This window comes from Echinococcus granulosus (genome assembly GCF_000524195.1).
Source record: "Echinococcus granulosus chromosome Unknown EG_S00047, whole genome shotgun sequence".
Lineage (NCBI taxonomy): Eukaryota > Metazoa > Platyhelminthes > Cestoda > Cyclophyllidea > Taeniidae > Echinococcus > Echinococcus granulosus.
Window position 1 is genome coordinate 263,163 of NW_020170427.1, and position 17,628 is coordinate 280,790.

General features: G+C 43.3%; 2 protein-coding genes across 2 annotated transcripts in view; both read left to right on the plus strand. All coding sequences in view use genetic code 11, as the record gives it.

Annotated features, from left to right (window-relative positions):
* Positions 1-6,609, plus strand: part of EGR_05866 (TBC1 domain-containing protein) — a gene marked incomplete at both ends in the record, with an annotated part of 25,298 nt that extends 18,689 nt beyond the window's left edge. Inside the window, 3 exons of the mRNA XM_024495115.1 lie at positions 2,152-2,370; positions 3,485-3,916; positions 6,331-6,609. Of these exons, the coding sequence (XP_024350461.1) occupies positions 2,152-2,370; positions 3,485-3,916; positions 6,331-6,609 (930 nt within the window). The remainder of the gene's footprint in view (positions 1-2,151; positions 2,371-3,484; positions 3,917-6,330) is intronic.
* Positions 6,610-10,681: 4,072 nt separating this feature from the next.
* On the plus strand, positions 10,682-16,367 carry EGR_05867 (hypothetical protein; the record flags this gene model as incomplete). Its single annotated transcript, XM_024495116.1, has 5 exons — positions 10,682-10,781; positions 11,993-12,097; positions 13,121-13,169; positions 16,150-16,230; positions 16,274-16,367. 5 exons carry the CDS (start codon positions 10,682-10,684, stop codon positions 16,365-16,367), a joined length of 429 nt encoding a protein of 142 aa, XP_024350462.1.
* Positions 16,368-17,628: the final 1,261 nt, after the last annotated feature.

Here is a 17,628-nt window from a genome sequence, read left to right on the forward strand (position 1 = left end):
GGTGGTGCCACCCTTCCTCCTTTCTCTTGTGTTAAAGCCAAGTCTTTCACAGATCAGTTTTGCCACATCATGAGGTATGAGAATTTGCGCTGTGTTGTTTTGTTTGAGAAGGTCTTTTTTCGACATGTTGACAGGTTCTGGCTGTTTCTAAAAAGGAGTCCCTCCTGCACACCTTCGAGTTGTACGGTGTGGCATTGCGTAGATAGGTCCCAGCCGTAATGATCTGGCCTTCAGCAAGTGAGCAGCTCATAATGAACGGTTGCATTTGCAGTCCACCGTGCACACACACACATGCAGATGGTGGGGGAAAGAGTGAGGTGTAGGAAGGATATGCGTGGTTTTCCGAGGAAGAGGCAAACGCACCTTAGGAGTGTGGTGTGAGCAGTGGATCGTTTGGGGTCAATGTGATCAGAAATGTGTTGTCTCACTTGAGGAACGTTGGGACGCCAAAATCGTCTCCGTTGTCGAGTCAGTTAGCAAGGAGTATGAAACGCACGGAGCATTTTATGTGGTGGAAGACGTGAGGGGCAGGAAATTGACAGTCTGCGGAGTTTGTCGACTGCTAGTGCATGATGTGGGTTGGACCCACGTATTTATTAAGCTCCACGACGATCCATTGAAATGGCTGTAAACCAAATGTTAAGTGAATCACGACTGAAAGGTGTCCTTAATCTCCAATCCTGAGTTTTCATTTACTTTAATTTTATGGTGCCCTGTGATTATAGCTTTCACTATTGACAAAGGTAGAGAGTCCTTCAGAATGCGATGCATCTGTATTCTTGGATGACTCAACCTCTGGATGAAGTTTTTGGAGCATATCTGGCCGAGGCGTTCCACCATCGTAATGTGATTTTCTTCCAGAGACGATGCGTCAAAGTGGAGGCGAAATTTTTATTTCCCCTTTTTGAATCGGATTAAATTCAGTTTGCAGAGCAGACAGGCTGAAGTCACATCCACCGCATTCAAGCGACATTTGATGATGTGAGGATGAGTTGGGTGTGAGGGTAGAATGGTAGAGAGCACAACAGCTAGTTGGCGCTACACTGATAGACCGGTGCATATTTTCCAATGCTTGAAGATGTGTGCACATAAACAACTGCACACACTCTCGCTTCCCTACGGGTTGGAACAAGTCATCGTTGCGTATTATGTCGAAAGTCTTACTAACTTTTTTGCTTACTCACTGCAGCACTCTCTAAATTCCCTTACTTTGCATCTGTGGGTATGTTCTATCTTTCAACTGATATAGTGAACTCTGAGTTTTAGAAAGACGAAAAGGGGCAAATTTTGTTGGGTGTGGACTGATGTCATTCTTTGACAGTCTCAGCTACATTTGAGAACAGCGAGTGTAAACTTTTGGGAATTGTAATTGTTCGTTTTACTCCACAGAAGGATTCGTCATTTAATCAGTTTCAAACCAGGCTACGTGTTGTTTGAAGTACTGAGTTGGTGTTCACGATCATGACTGCCGAAGCTCTGGACTAGAACCCACTACGGCTGGGATCGTCAGTGACTTTAAGACCTATGACCGTTTTTGAATTCTAGACATCATTAAGATGTCTTACTCTTGCTGCGCACTCCATCACCGCACAAGCTGCGCTTGAAGTCGACCGTAGACGCCAACATCTGCAGGTTTTGACCTTTCGTTCACAAGATACTTCATCACCACGCGTCGTTCTATGCACGCATTTCACTCCTGTTATCTGCCATCTTGGTTAACGGCGTCTGGACTGGATCGGTGCATGAAATGTGCGCCCTGGTCTGTAGTGATAGGACAAACTTGCCACTCAATACTTCCCCTAGCTGTACTACGACAGCACCCTTTTTATGCTTGTTAAATTGAAACTTTTGCGTCTTTGACTGCTGAGCTGTTTCAACCTCTCAAGGAAGGTATTCATCTATTTGGATGAGTTATTGCATTAAATAAAAGTTGCTAACTCCCTAAAACTCCTTGAGAAGTCTCATTGGCGTCGAAATATTTACAATTCTCATTTACCAGATCTACGTATGGCATACTGAGTTGCGATTTATTTTCAAAGTTTATTAACCACTTAAAAAATGACATTTAAAACGTCTTTTTTGTAGCAGTACTGTTGAGAATGCACGACAACTGTCACCCTTCCCGGTACCTTTTCATAATCCTTCCTGTAGGATCATTATATCACGTCGCGTTATTACCGGCCGCAACACGTGCAACCAGCGGCGCAGTACGGCAAGGTGAGCTCCCTCAATCGACTCTGCTACGACATGCATCGCATCGACGCCGATCAATTTCGCAGTCTCTTTTGTGCTCAAACGTCTTGGGGGCACCTTGCACTGCCGCTCTTCCGACTCCTCGATGCGGACAAGGATAACCTGGTTAATCTACGTGTAAGTTGGCCTCACCTCTCTCTTTCTCTTCCTCCTTTCCTTTTTACTAGTAGGATTTGGATTACGTAAATGGATGTATGTTCTTCTGGGCTCCCGGGTTCGGTGTTGAAATCGCTCCTATTCTACCACGAGCCAGGCTTTCATTTGTGACTTTATATTTCTAGAAAGATATTAAACTTCGCCTCACTAACATCTCATGGATTTGCTTTAGGCGTGCACATTTAATCTACAGTCCACGAAGATAGATGTTACATTGCTGAAACTTACCTGCTCACGATTGTTCTCCAGCTCATCCTCTTTCCCTAATTCTCACTAATTAAAGGTCCTATTACCCGTTTGTCGTGAAAAAGGCGGTGAAAGCATACGCACACATGCACGCACCTCCAATTAAATCGCTTTTAATTTGGGCACTTTTTTAATAACTAAGCAAAACGAAAGGCTTGAATGGGGAGAGGAGAGGGGTCGATGTTAATCTCTTCTTACTGTGAAGTAACATTGGCCGGTGGAGTAACAGTTTTTGCGGTTGTTTGCAGAGGGGGGCATCTCAAAGGTACGCTGCGCTTTTCAGCATTGTATTTAAGTAAATCGAAAAACCTACTCCTTCTTCATTCCGTAAACTTGCTTTTGCTGGGAATACTGGTGCTTCTTTGTTAGCTATGAAAGGGGATTTGGTTGAATTAACTCATCTACCTACTTCTCCTTGCCACTAATGTGCGAATGAGGCAACAGCCGTCTGGTCGTAATAAATAAGACAACACGATGGCGGCAAAACTTAGCAAACCCTTCTTCCCCCTTCCTTCTCAAGTGGGAGCGGTGCCATCTGGGGGAACTGTAAAGCCATCATTATCAGAGTGCTCGTAGAAATGTTCTCCACACCTGCTGCCTTTCCCACAGGAGTCTATGCATTTGCCTAATTTTGAATTCCTATTCTCGGATTTCACACATTTTTCCACTCGTTAACCCTTCTTGTAAATTGAGCCTAATTTCTTAGGATTCTGTAAATCCCTTCGCCCCGAATTTCCTCCTTTATGCCACCGCCTGAAAAGCTGTGTAGTTGAATGTACAATTTGAATGCCCTGTTGCATGTGTTCTCTTCTTCACAATGTCTGTGTAGGACTACGCCTGGTTATTGCTTCTCATCTCTTCCTCCGACTGCCGTGGAAAACTGCGTCTCCTCTTTACGATCCACTCACCGGAGTACCTGCGACCAGAGGACCGCAGTGGATTTTGGGAGCGACGCTCTGCACAATCTCTTCTCACCACCTCCTATGACCTCTCCCCACCTTACTACCCCAGCGTCGGTGTGGAATGCACCGAAGAACTAACCGAAGAGATCACTGACACTGACTTTAGCAAGGCGTCTCTGCAGGAGGATGCGGTGATTTCTGCCGAATCCTCGGGCGTCTTGGAAAGAAACGGCAGTGTTCTTGGTATCGACCGTGAGCGTTCAGAAAGTATGCTTCCATTAAACACCGTCTATACGGGACCTATGGCTTTGGAGAATCCCCCTCCGCTTCCGAAGTCCTCTTTCATTGATCTTTTGAAGGTCAGTAGCACTTCATCTGAATTACACAGCCAATATCTGCATTCTGTCGATCTTTTAATATTAGCACTCCCAGAGAGCAGTTTTTTATTGTTCTTCTTCTAGAAACTTGCTTTCACTGTCAACAAAACCGTAGAAATAGTGTTTCCTTACTCAATTTTGATTCAAAATGTTTCATTACTAAGTTGAATTGAATACTCCTGCTCATTTTGATACTTGTGACTTGTTTTATTTGGTGATTGGTGTCCAAGGTTGGCTCTACTTAGAGTGCCCATGGAATGCGATCCGAGTTAAGCATGATCATTCGTCACTATTCCTAACACTTGGATTTAATTTATTTCAAATTTGTTGATTTGTGTGGTAGGTCTTAATTTATTTGCCTATCGCCTCCTTCAGTACAAGCATGACAAATGGGCTACCATAGCTTCATCCCTACCTTCCCATTAATACCTGCATTACTCGGCCAGCCAAAAGGAAGGGATTTTTCTCCGATTCTCATGTACCACGCTTGAATTCTCATTCGTATTATTCCTAAGCATAGATTGGCAATTCCTTACGTTCACCTCTTGGTAATGTGACAACCGACGAAATCATGCCAGAAATTAATTTTTGTCACTTGGAGTAGTGAGCTGAGTCATCATTTCAACTCAGTCATGACATCTGAATGATCAGCATTCCCTTGTTGATAAAGGTGGAATTTCACTTTACAATCCTACTTTTCTTGGGACTTTTTTATATTCGCTACACCGTGACATTTATGTTCCTGTACTGATCATAAAACTTATTTTTAACCCTATCCCTTAGCAATTTAATTCAATGTGACCTCCCTCCTCAAGCCGCTTAATTGCGATTTTGCTGGCACGGTTTGAGGTGGAATACCAAGGTCATCCACTGGAAGGAAGAACACCGACCGCAGTACAAACAAGAGGAAGGGAGGCGAGGTCCAACAAATAGACAATGTAAATTTGAGGTTTTTCGACCGCCTTAATGACTGGCTGAGAGATTGCCCTGCTCTGATAAGCAGCCACGAGGCGCACAAGGACATGTAGTGCCAGCAGCAAAAGCAGGAGTAGGAGGGAGGGAGGTAGAGATGAAACGGTGCTAGTAACTGCGCAATTTGCTTACTCCCTCTGCTCCATTCTGGTGGTGTTGTTGTTGCCATTACTCATAATGTTGTTTTTTGAACCACACTGCGCCACTACCATTCATCGGGTTGCTCATTCTGTCTCATTAAACATTGTCTGTAGGATTGATCTCTCCGGCAATCCGTAGATTCTGCAAATTATGAACACTGCCAGCCTTCTAACCATCTAACGGCGTAGTTTAACTTTGGTTTACATTGTCAGCTAGTGATACACGATTGTGCTTTGACAGAGGAAATCCAAGTAGCACCACCATGGACTTTGCCCACACGTCTTAGTCATGGGGGATAGTGAATTCACGCATTAAGCCACCAGTCATGGGGCGCCTGATTCACCTCTCTCCCTTTTTTGTCTTTACATGGCCCTGTTAACAATATGGCTTGCGATATGCTCTCTTTTCAACTGCCATATCAACGAGTGGGTTAAGGCGCAACTTCAGTGATCAGTACGTCAGGTTTAATGGACGTCTGCTCAACTCTTATTTGTCCTGGCGGCCTCCGCCTCCTCAAAGCTTATGATGACGATGACGTTGAAGTCCTTCTCTGATTGGCTTCTCATTCAACCACCGGCCCATCCACCCTTTCACTTGGGTTTTTTTTTCGCTTAGGACATGTAGTCTTCCCCTCCCCTTAAGGCCTTTGATACATACTGGAGATAATTCAATTTTACTCGCTTTGATATTGATATGGCCTCGCCTCCCTTGTGTTCGTTTTTTGCAAAGCCCTGCACCCATGTAAAAAGGAATGAGCGTGTCTGCGCGCCTTCGTCGATAAGGCTACTGATTGAGGGAAGGAAAAAATCGCTGGCTCTGTGTTAGCTCCAAAACTTGGTTACCTCCTCCCTGCGCGCCTACCGGACTAATATGCTGGAGCCACCTAGCTGTCCGAGTGGAATCTGAAGTATCATTTCAGCTATATGTGTCAATTATCACTGATCTTGAAAACTCGCGATATCTTCAGCGTCTGATTCCTACTATCTGAATCATCGCAACAATTTCGGTTGTATTATGTGCTTTGTTTTGAAGTGGGAATTAAATCTAGGGTGGCAGCATCTCAGCCAGGTTATCTATCAGCTCGATTACTCTTTCAGATGTCCCCATGTGAGACTGGTCTCCTGCCAATGTGCCATAAAAACGCATCCATATTTTTAGGTACACAGGACAGATTCATGAAAAATTCAGTCCGAAGAAATAGTGGCGTGTTATTTACGTTAAACAAAAGACACGTTTTTATAATTTGACCATGGTGAAAGGTGAAATAGTGCCGTACCTTGTAGACAATCAACTTTCTCCTGCTGAATAATCGAAAAGGCGACCACGATTTGCTTCATGCACTGGCGAGACTCGGCCAGCAGTGTCAGCTGGCTGTCATCAAACGCAATTCAGGCCTGACAGAGAGTGGGGACACGACGAACGCTGTGTGGGAAATTGACTTCAATGACTTCATGGCGGCGGCCTTTGCTATTCCAACATTGGTAATGGCTTTTAGCCAATGGTTTTCTTTGGCAAAGCGAATTCCTGAGGCCAAACAGTTTTTATCCTTCTCATCATCTTAACTGTCTTTCATTGCTTATCTGATCACCTGTCGATTTCTTCTGTTTTCAAATCATCTGACTTTGTAATCGTTTTCACATGTTGGGCAACGTCATGTCAAGGAAATAGACATACTTATCCATAAGTTTCTCTCGTTACCTCTTCGTTGACCTGCAGTGAACTACATGCAAGCCAATTTTTCTCTTCCATTACTTGCTTATCGGCGCCTACAATGTTTGAAGTCTCCGACGTGAAAACGAGCTAATTTTCATGGCATGGCGGGAATAACCGAGACAAGCAACCCACAAAACTTTCAAAAACACGCCATCACAAGAACAAATGGCGATCTCGGCAAACGCAGCCACGTGAGGAAAAGAGGATTTGAAGAAGTGAAGCGAGCGGTTTAAAGTGGTTTCATGCTATAGTTCCGTCTATATACGGTTGACTTGATAAATTTGAATCTCGCGTAGGCGGAACTCCGAGTTGTGTTGATTCTGAAAGCCTTGTTAATCGTTGTTAGAGTACTTTAAGTCTTTGCTTAACTCTCGGTCATGGTAGGGGGTCACCTAGGACTCTGCGACTGCGCCCCCGCTAGGCAGCATGGCCTCCGGGTTGTGCCAGTGGTTCCCCAGCACTTCTGCACGTCGGCAATATATGTTCCGCCAGAGTATTCTGTGTTCTTTCGTCCTCAGGGAAGCCTTGCCATGATGCGGTTGTCTCAAAATGGACTCAATCCTATGGGGCAGGTATCATGATTTCTACCGCTAGGTAGTAGACAGCATATGCAGCGAATGGAAGAGTCGGTGACGACCCCTAACAGAAAGGTTGGAAATGACGTCTACCTACTGCTGTGCTTTGAACTAGCACTAGCAGTGACCGTGATCTATCTGGGAAAGTTCGTCACGGAGCTGTCCATGGTACCTATGTGCAGGTGTCAATGTAGTGAACACGCGACACTTCCTCTACCTCTACTAGCTGGATATAATTCCGATCAATGTTTGGATGAGTAGCACTGAAGTGAGGGCAAAGCGGAAAGGAGGGAGATGCGCAAAATCTTTTTTTTGCTAGAGAACCATTTTAAATCCCGTCTCTTGTTAAATGACTGGGCGTTTGGGCCATTGTTCCTGCTACTAGCATGGGGCATGAGTGAAGGCCAGCACATTCCATCGCCCCTTCCTCCAGTGTAGTTCCCAAAATGGACGAAACTCTGGATTCAGTGAAATTGCGAACACAAATTTTGCCATGCTTCTGCCTTTAGATTGATCTAGCATTCATGACCTAAGAAAGGACTCCGATTTATTCCTTAAAAGCACTTCAGCATCAATATTATAATACTTCTTTTCGTTTTTTTACTCCCTAAATAGCTTACACCAATGATTTGGTCGATAGAAAGTGGTATTATAGGGAAAATTGGAATTGCTGAATACCTTTAATTAAGGGGTCAGTCGTACGATTTCTTTGTGGGTGGCAACCCTCTTAACTAGTCATAATCGTGCATGTCTCTTCTGACCGCCGCTGTATTTTTAAGCAATTATTAAAGACCTACCACACTTGAGCCGCAACGAACTGCTATGATCAAAAATGGACATAGTCAAACGAAGAAAAACTTCATACTTAAAATAATTTTGATGATTAAAACTATCTCTGCCGATTCAGCTTCCCAATTTGAAGCTGTGACGACAGTTGCCTTTGATTTATCTTCCTATTCAATGTTTATTTCACATTCCCACCGTTTGTTGATGCAGTTTGTAGAAGAGATTCAGACGCTGAAATTCTAACAATTGCTTTTCTGACCAATAAGTCTTCTGGAAGTTTAACTTAATATAGAAATGAACAAACCCACGAAAACGATGGTCTTGAATAGCTTGCCATTTTATTCTAGCAGTGAATGAGTGCTGGTGAAAGGCTTTAATTGGTTAAATCTAAGCTTCGGTTTCTCGGGTATTAAACACTCCTTTGTACTTCTACTGAAGGCAATGGCCTCTAGGCCCTGCCTGTAGCTCCTCTCCCAGTCCTTCTGTACACCGGCAATGCATTTTCTGTCCTAGTATCACGTCTCCGCCCGTCTTCGGCGGAAAACAAACCCGACCTTAAGAGGCATTTACCCTGATCTCTATTGCTGAATGCCAAATCTTAATTTGTCAGAAGAGGGGTATATGCCGCAAATGGGAGAATATGTAATAACCCTTAACGGAAGGGTTGAAAACTGCGTCTTCCTTTGGCAGGAATATCATTAATGATTGAAGCTGCGCTAGGCCTAGTCGTGAACCTTCGGAAAAAGTTCGTTACGGAGCCGTCTACGGGATCTGCGTGAAGATGTCAATTTAGTAAACGCGTGATACCTCCTCCACCTCTCTGCTACCTGGAAAGAAATTACATAGATAAATAAATATAGTTGGGCAGCACTGAAGCAAGAACGAAACGGAAAGGAGGAGTAGACGCGAACCCTTATCCTCACAAAACTATTTTAAATTTGGTCACTTTTCCAATGACTCGAATTTTAGAGCAGTGCCCTTACGACCAGCGATGGACATATGAGGTGGCTAACACATCCCCTTCCCCCAATACAGGTCCCAAACAGGACAAAACTTTAGATCTAGTGAAATCGCCAAGAGGTATCGGTGACGCTGCCATCAGCTACCTTCTCATTTGCATGCAAGCTTGACGACTGGCGGGGATGGTTGGTGGGGGCTTTTCCTACGGCACCGGCTACATTGTTATGGCCGATGCGAGAGGTTGATCAAGGGGAGCGCTGTGGACGACGCTCAAACAGGTGAGGGATTGTGTCATACTTCGATTGTTTGTCTACCTCTTCGTTTTGGTCTCGAGGGTACTTGAGGCTCCACCTTTGTGCTTTTTACTGGGCGGTACTCGAATGTGACATCTTTACATTACTGGCAAAGCTCCTTATTTAAATGGCTCTAAGTTCTATCTGGTGAGGTAGGTCTAGATGACGAGAACAGTTCGTTGTCAATACTGTAAACAGATTAAGAAATTTTTCTGGGACGTTGTCATGCGATAAGTCTGCTGAAGGAAGCTGTGTTAGTTGAAGCTGGGCGAGTCCTCACTACTATGGAAAACAGTATTAATTTGATGAGAGAAGGATAATATTTGAGCCAAAATATTACAAAATATCAACTTTTGTAACTCCAAGTTGGAGGAAGATTGAAACAAAATCTGAATTTTCAAACAGTATATGCTCTTGAATAGATGTCGGCTCCTGACAAGTGAATGCATTTTCACTCTTTTTTTACCTTCTTTTTCCTCCAGGGCTATTTGGCACCTTCTCCCCCCACATTTGTTACAATTGTTCATTGTCTCAGTGGCTGGAGATGAAAGATTCAGCTTCACTCCACTGTTCCCATTTTCGGTCATTGTTCTGGTCAAGGTGTCTTTTGAATAACCAAGTATTTGTCTGCTAACAATGACAATTCCAGCTACTATCCCGAGGGATTGTTCTCCAATATGATTGCCCTTTTCGGGAAAATAGTCTTCTATAAGCAGTGGCGCTTACAGGAGATGGTTACTCTAGGGCAACCGCAGCAGAACTTTACCCAGAAGGGATCCAGAGATCTCTGAAATCTCACATTTGGAATTTTTCAAAATCTCATTTTGGTCTGCTGGAATAGTCATTCTATTTAATTATTTCTGATTGGAATACATTAGTTAATCCGTTCGCCTGAAGATGATACCCAATGTGAGACCATCTGCGAAGATTAAACTTGAAGGTTTATTGTCGTCAAAATTACCCCTACACGACTGTCACATTTATCAAGCATCGGATTACTTCTTTGGGACAGCAAAAACCCAATTTTGACCCTACAAGGCGTAATTTAGTGTTAAAAGGATTAAACGCTATTTTTAGTCACCAACTCAGTAAATCTGTTAAATGGTATCATTCCGGTGCTTCCCATCATACTGATTGGCGTGCCATTATTGGTGGTTGCAGTTCACGTAGCGTCGTGTCTCGGATCCCTCCGCACGTCAATTTGATCGCAAATCCAATTTACCTTCAAAAGCCTTTTGAAAAAGCCGTATAGATTTCACTTCTAATGCATAAAAAATACGAAACATTTTTCTATCCTAGAGGCGAATATGCGTAGTTTGGTACTTTCCAGCAAATCCACGAAAAATAAAGGTGCGGACTTATATGTATCTATTACTTTGATTTTTAGACTCTCAGTTTTGGTAAGAGGTCAGCTGGGGCTCCGCCATTGTACCGCTCCTTGGCGGCGTGGCCTCCAGGCCGTGCCAGTACCTCTCAAGCCCTTCTGTGGATCGACAATGCATAGTCTGTCTGAGTATCGCCCTCTCTAGTCTTCAAGGAAGTCCATAATGAAACCCCTGCCTTGAAATCAATCCATCAATAGGAACAACTCTTGTTTAGTGGACACTATAAGGCAGTCGAAAAATCGTCAAAAGAAGAAAAACTCTTTGAATTACAAAATGCCCAGATATGCCCAGTCTGGCTGGTATAACTGAATGATAAGTTCTACTTTACATAGATGCAACAAATGTGCTTTTAATGCACGTCCAAAATAGACGCTTGTGCGGATTAGACAAGTGAAACTTCGTACTTCAAGGAAGGATGAACCAAGCTATGCTCCGAATCCTTTTGCAAAAAGCGACTAAATAGCTTATTCCAAATGAGATCAGGGTTTGAATGAGGTGTACTGTAATACATAATTGTTTAAATATACTTTTTGGGCGCGAGGCAGTGAGCAAATACAAACCTCTTGACGGATTCGATGCTGTCGGTTTCTGAGGATGAGGAGGAAACCCATCCCCCCAACATCATTAACCGTGATACTTCTGTACCCCCTTATTTATCGCTACCTCATCAAAGCTGATCTTTGTCCAACTCCTCTGCTCATTTCAGAGGTGGAAGAGGGCAACACCGAATGTATTGTAGCATAACCCCCGAATACAAGTAGTCCGCCTTTACAAAGTGTGTACGGTAGGCCAGGTACTTCGATTCAGGACCAAAATTCCTTCTCTTTTTAAAATGAAAATGATAATATAACGCCAATAAATATTAAAATATGGTCAAGGTTTGGTTAGCGACAAAATATATGCGTAGTTTTTACCACACCAATAGAAAGCGATGTTGGAAGGTCAAGGTGCTAGTATGTCGGGGGAGTCGAATGCCAACTGCGTAAACAAGCTTAAAACGCCTCGACCGTTGCGGATAAAAATGAAATAAGTCTACCATAGTAGAATAGACTTTGTGCGCCCATGTAATGGAATTTGTACTTCCAATGCCTCTTTGACGAGGAGCTTGGGATTTACACCTAGCAACTCACGCTCTTCCTTGTCACTCAACTGTCACCTTTGGGCTGTCTAGGGTGGCACAGAGGAGATTATTATTTCATCATCTCGGCCATGTTTTATTTCAAGTCTTAGTAGGTTGGATAAATGCCACAGTAGCAAAAGTTCAACCGCTATCAGACGTTCCACAAATTGCTACTCCCGTCTTGGGAGCAACCTCATTTATAGATAATAAAATTGTGGGTAAATTTGGCTACAAAACTTAAAAACAGTACTTTGATTTGAGTCGAAAATGTATATGTGGAGGTGTATTGGTCTCTTCACGACTCGAAATTTCCTCCAATGGCGTCACCTCCCCATGTTTTGTGTATTCATTGGGTCGTATAATCTAGCTTTAAGACAAATTAGCAATTTCCTGGAATCAATGAAATAACAATAATCTAATGTCCGAGTGTCTTGTAGCCTTTTGAACCGATTTGGTACTGTGTCCGCAGAAAATTTTCAAGTCGACTTGAAATATGCATCCCACATTCAAGATTCGACATGGCGTCCTGTGTCAAGAAAGTCGAAGGTACACCACCGTAATTCAGGCACTCCTTCAATGGATTACTTGAAATAGGCGAGGTTGGCTGCTGAGTGGGTTGAACAAGTTGTTAATTCCCCACTCTTTATCTATTGACTGAAGGTTGAAGCACCATTATACCAAGAATCACGACGAATCGACCAACCGCTAGAGCATACTGTCTAGCCTACAAAGATAAGTGGCGAGTGAGCGTTTGATAATGTGACTCTCCATGTAGTCGAAAGTTGGTGCGAGGCGCAGCACGGTGGAAAGAACGGTGGAACGACCAACCAAGAGAGCGATCGAGAAGCACTATTTAGTGTATAGTACGCATTTCCACTTCTTTTTCACACCAATCCATTATCACTTTTTAGAGAATTTCTAGCATATTCACTTCTTAGAGCGCGCTTGCTAAAGAACTGCCAGCTGCATTGGTAATGTGGAACTGCATTAGGCTGAGAGATGGAAATGAATCGCTGGTGGTTAATCTTCAAGATCTGATGTTCAAACGGGTCTATCAGGAAGATCTAAAGCAGGAATATTAAAGTGGTAAAGTAAATTAGGGATAATAAACGGGGGAAGCAAACTGCATCGTCGTCCGCCGATCAGCTGAGTCGATGGCACTTATGAGACTATGCAATCCACAAGGTAGTTGACAACCATTCCAACTGGAGTGCACGTCTCGTAAGCATTTACGACTTCAGGTCAGAAAATCATTTACACTCCTTTAAATAAAAGAATTATATTCAAGAAGTATGGCTCACGAGACATCAAATTCGGGTGTCGCACACAAATGTATACCAAACGTCTTTGCGTCAAAAGCCTTACATGTAGAAAATGTCGCTAATAACCAAAAGAACTGTCTAAATGGAATAAGCAAGACACAACGTAGTTATCACCAAGCCTTATAGAAGACGGCAGAATCGTCTGGTTCTGTCTGAACCTGAAAGGTGTTTATGATAGCGTTATTAGCATGCTCACTATGACTTAAAAAGCAGTCCCCCTGCACACCTACGTGAGTGGTTTAAATTGCCGTCTGGTGGAGGCCGAGAGGGAGAGAGAGGGAGGACGAGGTTGCCCTCACTCTCCTGCTCTCAGGAGATGCGTATGGATAGAACGCAGTTAATTGAACAGCCTCTCATTTCGACTAAATGACATGACTTAATAATTCATGACTGAAATCCAATTAGGCTTTATGTTCAAATATCCCAATTCAGTCTACTTACTTGAATTGTGGCTAAGTGAAGTTACCTCTAAAGCCAATTAGGTGAGACGATTTCCAATTGATGTTTAGGAAATAGATTTTATCCTAAAACCAGGAAAGTAACACTGAGAAGGGGAGGAAGATATGGGCAGGCTTTTCAGTCGTGAGGAACGACTGCTTGCGACCCTTGGCAATCTCGCAGCTCGATGTTAGGCTTACCGTAAAAGAAGAGAGTAAGGATGTAAATAATACGAGTTTATTTATTAAGGCGTGAATGTATATTTGTACAACGTTAGGAGTTTTATCGCATTCCTTTAAGGAAAACAACCAATGCGCTCATTTAATTGCCTCCGTCCCGTCAATGGAGAGAGAGCGAGAAGAACTTAATAAACATCTGCCATTCTGGCAATAAATACCATTGGACAGGCCTACAAATTTCCCCTAACATACAAAACGGGGCAATTCAGCCTTCCTACGTCTAGCGTGTACTCTTACCTCCGTCCGAACTAAAATAAATTGACGCAGGAATACAAGACACCTTCGAGTTAGAAGAGAAGTGTATGCGAATGACTTTCTGTAATTTTTGTATCGCTATTCAGGCTGGTTCCGGTCCACTACAGGGCAACGGGAAAATCGTTCACTATGACAGTGGTAAGCAGTCATGCCCCTGGCAACAATACCCACTTTAACTCCATCCACATTTACTTGTTACAATTTGTGGCAACCATAAAATCATCAGAATCCTTATGTCAGCCACATTTTATGAGACTTCGTCGAGGTTGTAATTTAACACAAGTGGAAACAGTTGTCGGACGAACAAGGAGGGCATAAAATTCGAGTTAACGAATATAAGAAAGAGCACACTAGACAATGGGTAAATAAAATTTTACTGTCACCGGTCGCGTAGGCGAGATAGCGTGCTGCTCTTAATTAACGCCCGTAGTTGGCATTTACTGGGCTTTAGATAGGTTGTTTTGCACAATTCATGCAGCGAGACACTTCTCAAACAAGCCAGTACGAATATTTAATATCTCAATGATAAGAAAGGAATGGTGGCATTACCTGAAGCCCAAAAGTGGGCTGGCAGATTTTGGCAGAAAGGAACCCGCAAAGCTTAGTCTACCGCTGCCTAAGGGCAACACTTTAATGGTGCATCGAATGAGAGGTATGACTATCAACAAGCTGGCCAATATGAAGTGAAGCGAGACAGAGACAGAGAGGATAGACGAATGACAAGTAGTAGGAGAGATGCAAAAAAAATACACAAGTTTGCACAGAACGTACCGCACAAGCTCACCTTCTCTGCATCTAGTCTCGTTGCGACCAGTTCTCTGGGATGGGCAATCAGGGTGTGCTTGGCATAAACCTTTGCCTACCTCGCCTTCTGTGCCTTTTCCTTCTCCTCCGCCTCACCCTCATCCTCACCACCACCGCACCACTTAATAACTACCGCAGACAAACAAGCAAGCGAGAAGAGGGCACGCACTCATGCACCCGCGCACGCACCAACACATGTCCATGCATGTGAGGAGAACAACAGCTCACGTTTTCCCTCCTCTCCCCTCGCCCCTCTCTCCTCACAGCATTTCTGGCTTGCCAAGACGTGGGACAAACAGGTCTCACGTGTGCATGTCTGACCACACAACAGCCCTCTGGCACAATTACGTGATCATTGTATGTGTGTGTGCTAACTACTTTGATGGGCAAAAAAGTTTGTCCGGCATTATTTAGGTGGGATGGAGGGAAGGGTAAGGAGACGCCTTATCAAAGGTCCTTTAGCTACACGTGGAGAGTGTATCGTGGGTTAGCTTCGTGCGCAGACTACCATAAAGGTGGATTAATTGCTATTTCTTCTATGAGAAAGAATTGACCACCTTTTGTCCACAAGGTTGTATGTGCTTCAGCTCAACCTAAAAGCCTTATGCTAATTTATATCCTTCCAGCTTCCAGCCAGGGACAGTACTCGCAGACCTTGTGTAGACTTGCATACACTTCAAAGAAATTCATATCCTTAAAACCCATTCCCACTTAAACCAAATTCTTAGTAGCTTCATTGAAGTAATCTTCTTTTTGTCACGGCAGACAAAAAAAAACACTGTGAAAGAAGGATTAAAGACTCAGGGGGTCAAAAGGTAAGGTTCACTAAATCAAACCCTGATTAGCTGTGATTAAGTAAAGCTTCCTTGGAGTCTAAGGGAGGTGAACACTTTCGTGAACCAGTCATATTTAGAAGTAAAATCGAATAATTTAAAAAGGTCCTTTGTAACAGCCTGGCTACTTTCATTATTATGGCTTGAAAATAACTGAGGCATCAACAAAGGTGACTACAGTGGGATTAGTACATGTAACGCTTGGGAAAAGGAGGCAAAGTACTGGAGTGGGGAGTTATTTGCCCTTGGCCAAAGCCGATATCGCCTCCAGCGTGGGTGGGCACCAACCGCGCCAGTAGCGGTACAATTTCTGGCGCAGCTTCACGCCTCCGTCACAGCTTAACCACATAGATGAAAAAAACAATATTGAAAACTTTAGCGTGGTATTTAAAAATGCTTCAAAAGACAAAAAGTGCATTCAATTTACTTATTTCTTAACTATTATTATAAAACCAAACGCGTTCATTTCCTCCTTATGATTCATAAATTTTTTTCTCTAAAAGCAATCTATTGTTTTTTATTATTGTGGCAACCCTAGTCGTTCCTACAGACAAAAGAAGACGTAATAATAGGACAGGATATGTATTACCAACGTAGAGAAGGGCTGGTTGGCTACTGGCATAGCCGAGAGGAAGTACAAAGGCGGAGTCTCAAGTGTCCGCGAAACCAAATAACGTATAGTCAAAAAAATAATCAGGGAATTATATGGCTCTATCTCCTTTTAAACGTTGTCCAATGCTCTCCTTGGTCAAATTCCCTCGTTAGCCATCACAATGCAGTCAGCACTGTGCGAAATTTCATCCACGAACCAACAGGGCCATCCATCAAATTTGCGTCCAACTGAGCAGATATCTGGCTGCAACGCCACTAATACCTCTTGACAATTACACTGGATCTACTGTTTCATCCTTCATGGAAGGTGTATTGAGAGAAGGTTGTACTTGCCAGTCATCTCGTGTGTCCATCGCTGGTGGTAAGAATGCAAGGCTAAAAGCAGAATCATTTAATAAAGGAAGGGACTTAAAATAGTCTCCTGGGGATATGGTTTCGCATCTATGTCCCCTTGCCACTTTGTCCTCACTTCAGCGCTACCCAGCTGTATCTATTTGGTTTCTAACCAGAGAGTAGATAGGTGGAGGAAGTATTGCGTTTTCTCTCATTTGATATCTTCATATTAGGTACCGTTGGTAGCTTCATGATGAGCTTTTCCGGATAGTTTACACCCGCAGCTAGAATAGCTTCATTTGTTACTAGCAATCATGGAGAAGGCAGGGCTGCTAAAGTAGGTGCCGAAGTTGAACATCATTCTCAACCCTTCTGTTGGGGGTTGTCACAGATATTCCCATCTGTCCTTCTTTCATCACGTTAAGGTTAAGCAATCAGCAATAAAAATTAGAGTAATTGCACTTTGGGGTAGGGTTTGCTTTGTGCTGCCACTAATGTAGCTGTCTGAGATTTTTTTAAAGACGAAAGAGGTCAGAAATTGCATAGCTGACGTACAGATGGGATGAGCGTGAAGGCTACTGGCGTGGCTCGGAGCCATGCCACCCCGCGCCAGTACAAAGGAGCAGCTTTAAGTGCGTGCATAACCAAGATGACCAGTTAATCAATCGAGGTAATACAGTACAATTTAAATTCCAAATGCGTACACTAATTAAGCATTGCCCCTAGTAGAGAAGTGCTTTCGGACTAACCAAGAGTAGTACAATCTGAAATGAATAAAAGACTTGAATGCAGTGTGACGAATTTTAGCTATATTCATAATAAATTAAAGTTGTGTAAGAGCGCATATGTAACAGGTTCAGCGTTTCTCTCTACCTCTGCTGTCATACCCTTAGAACGAGAAGGTTGATTAGAG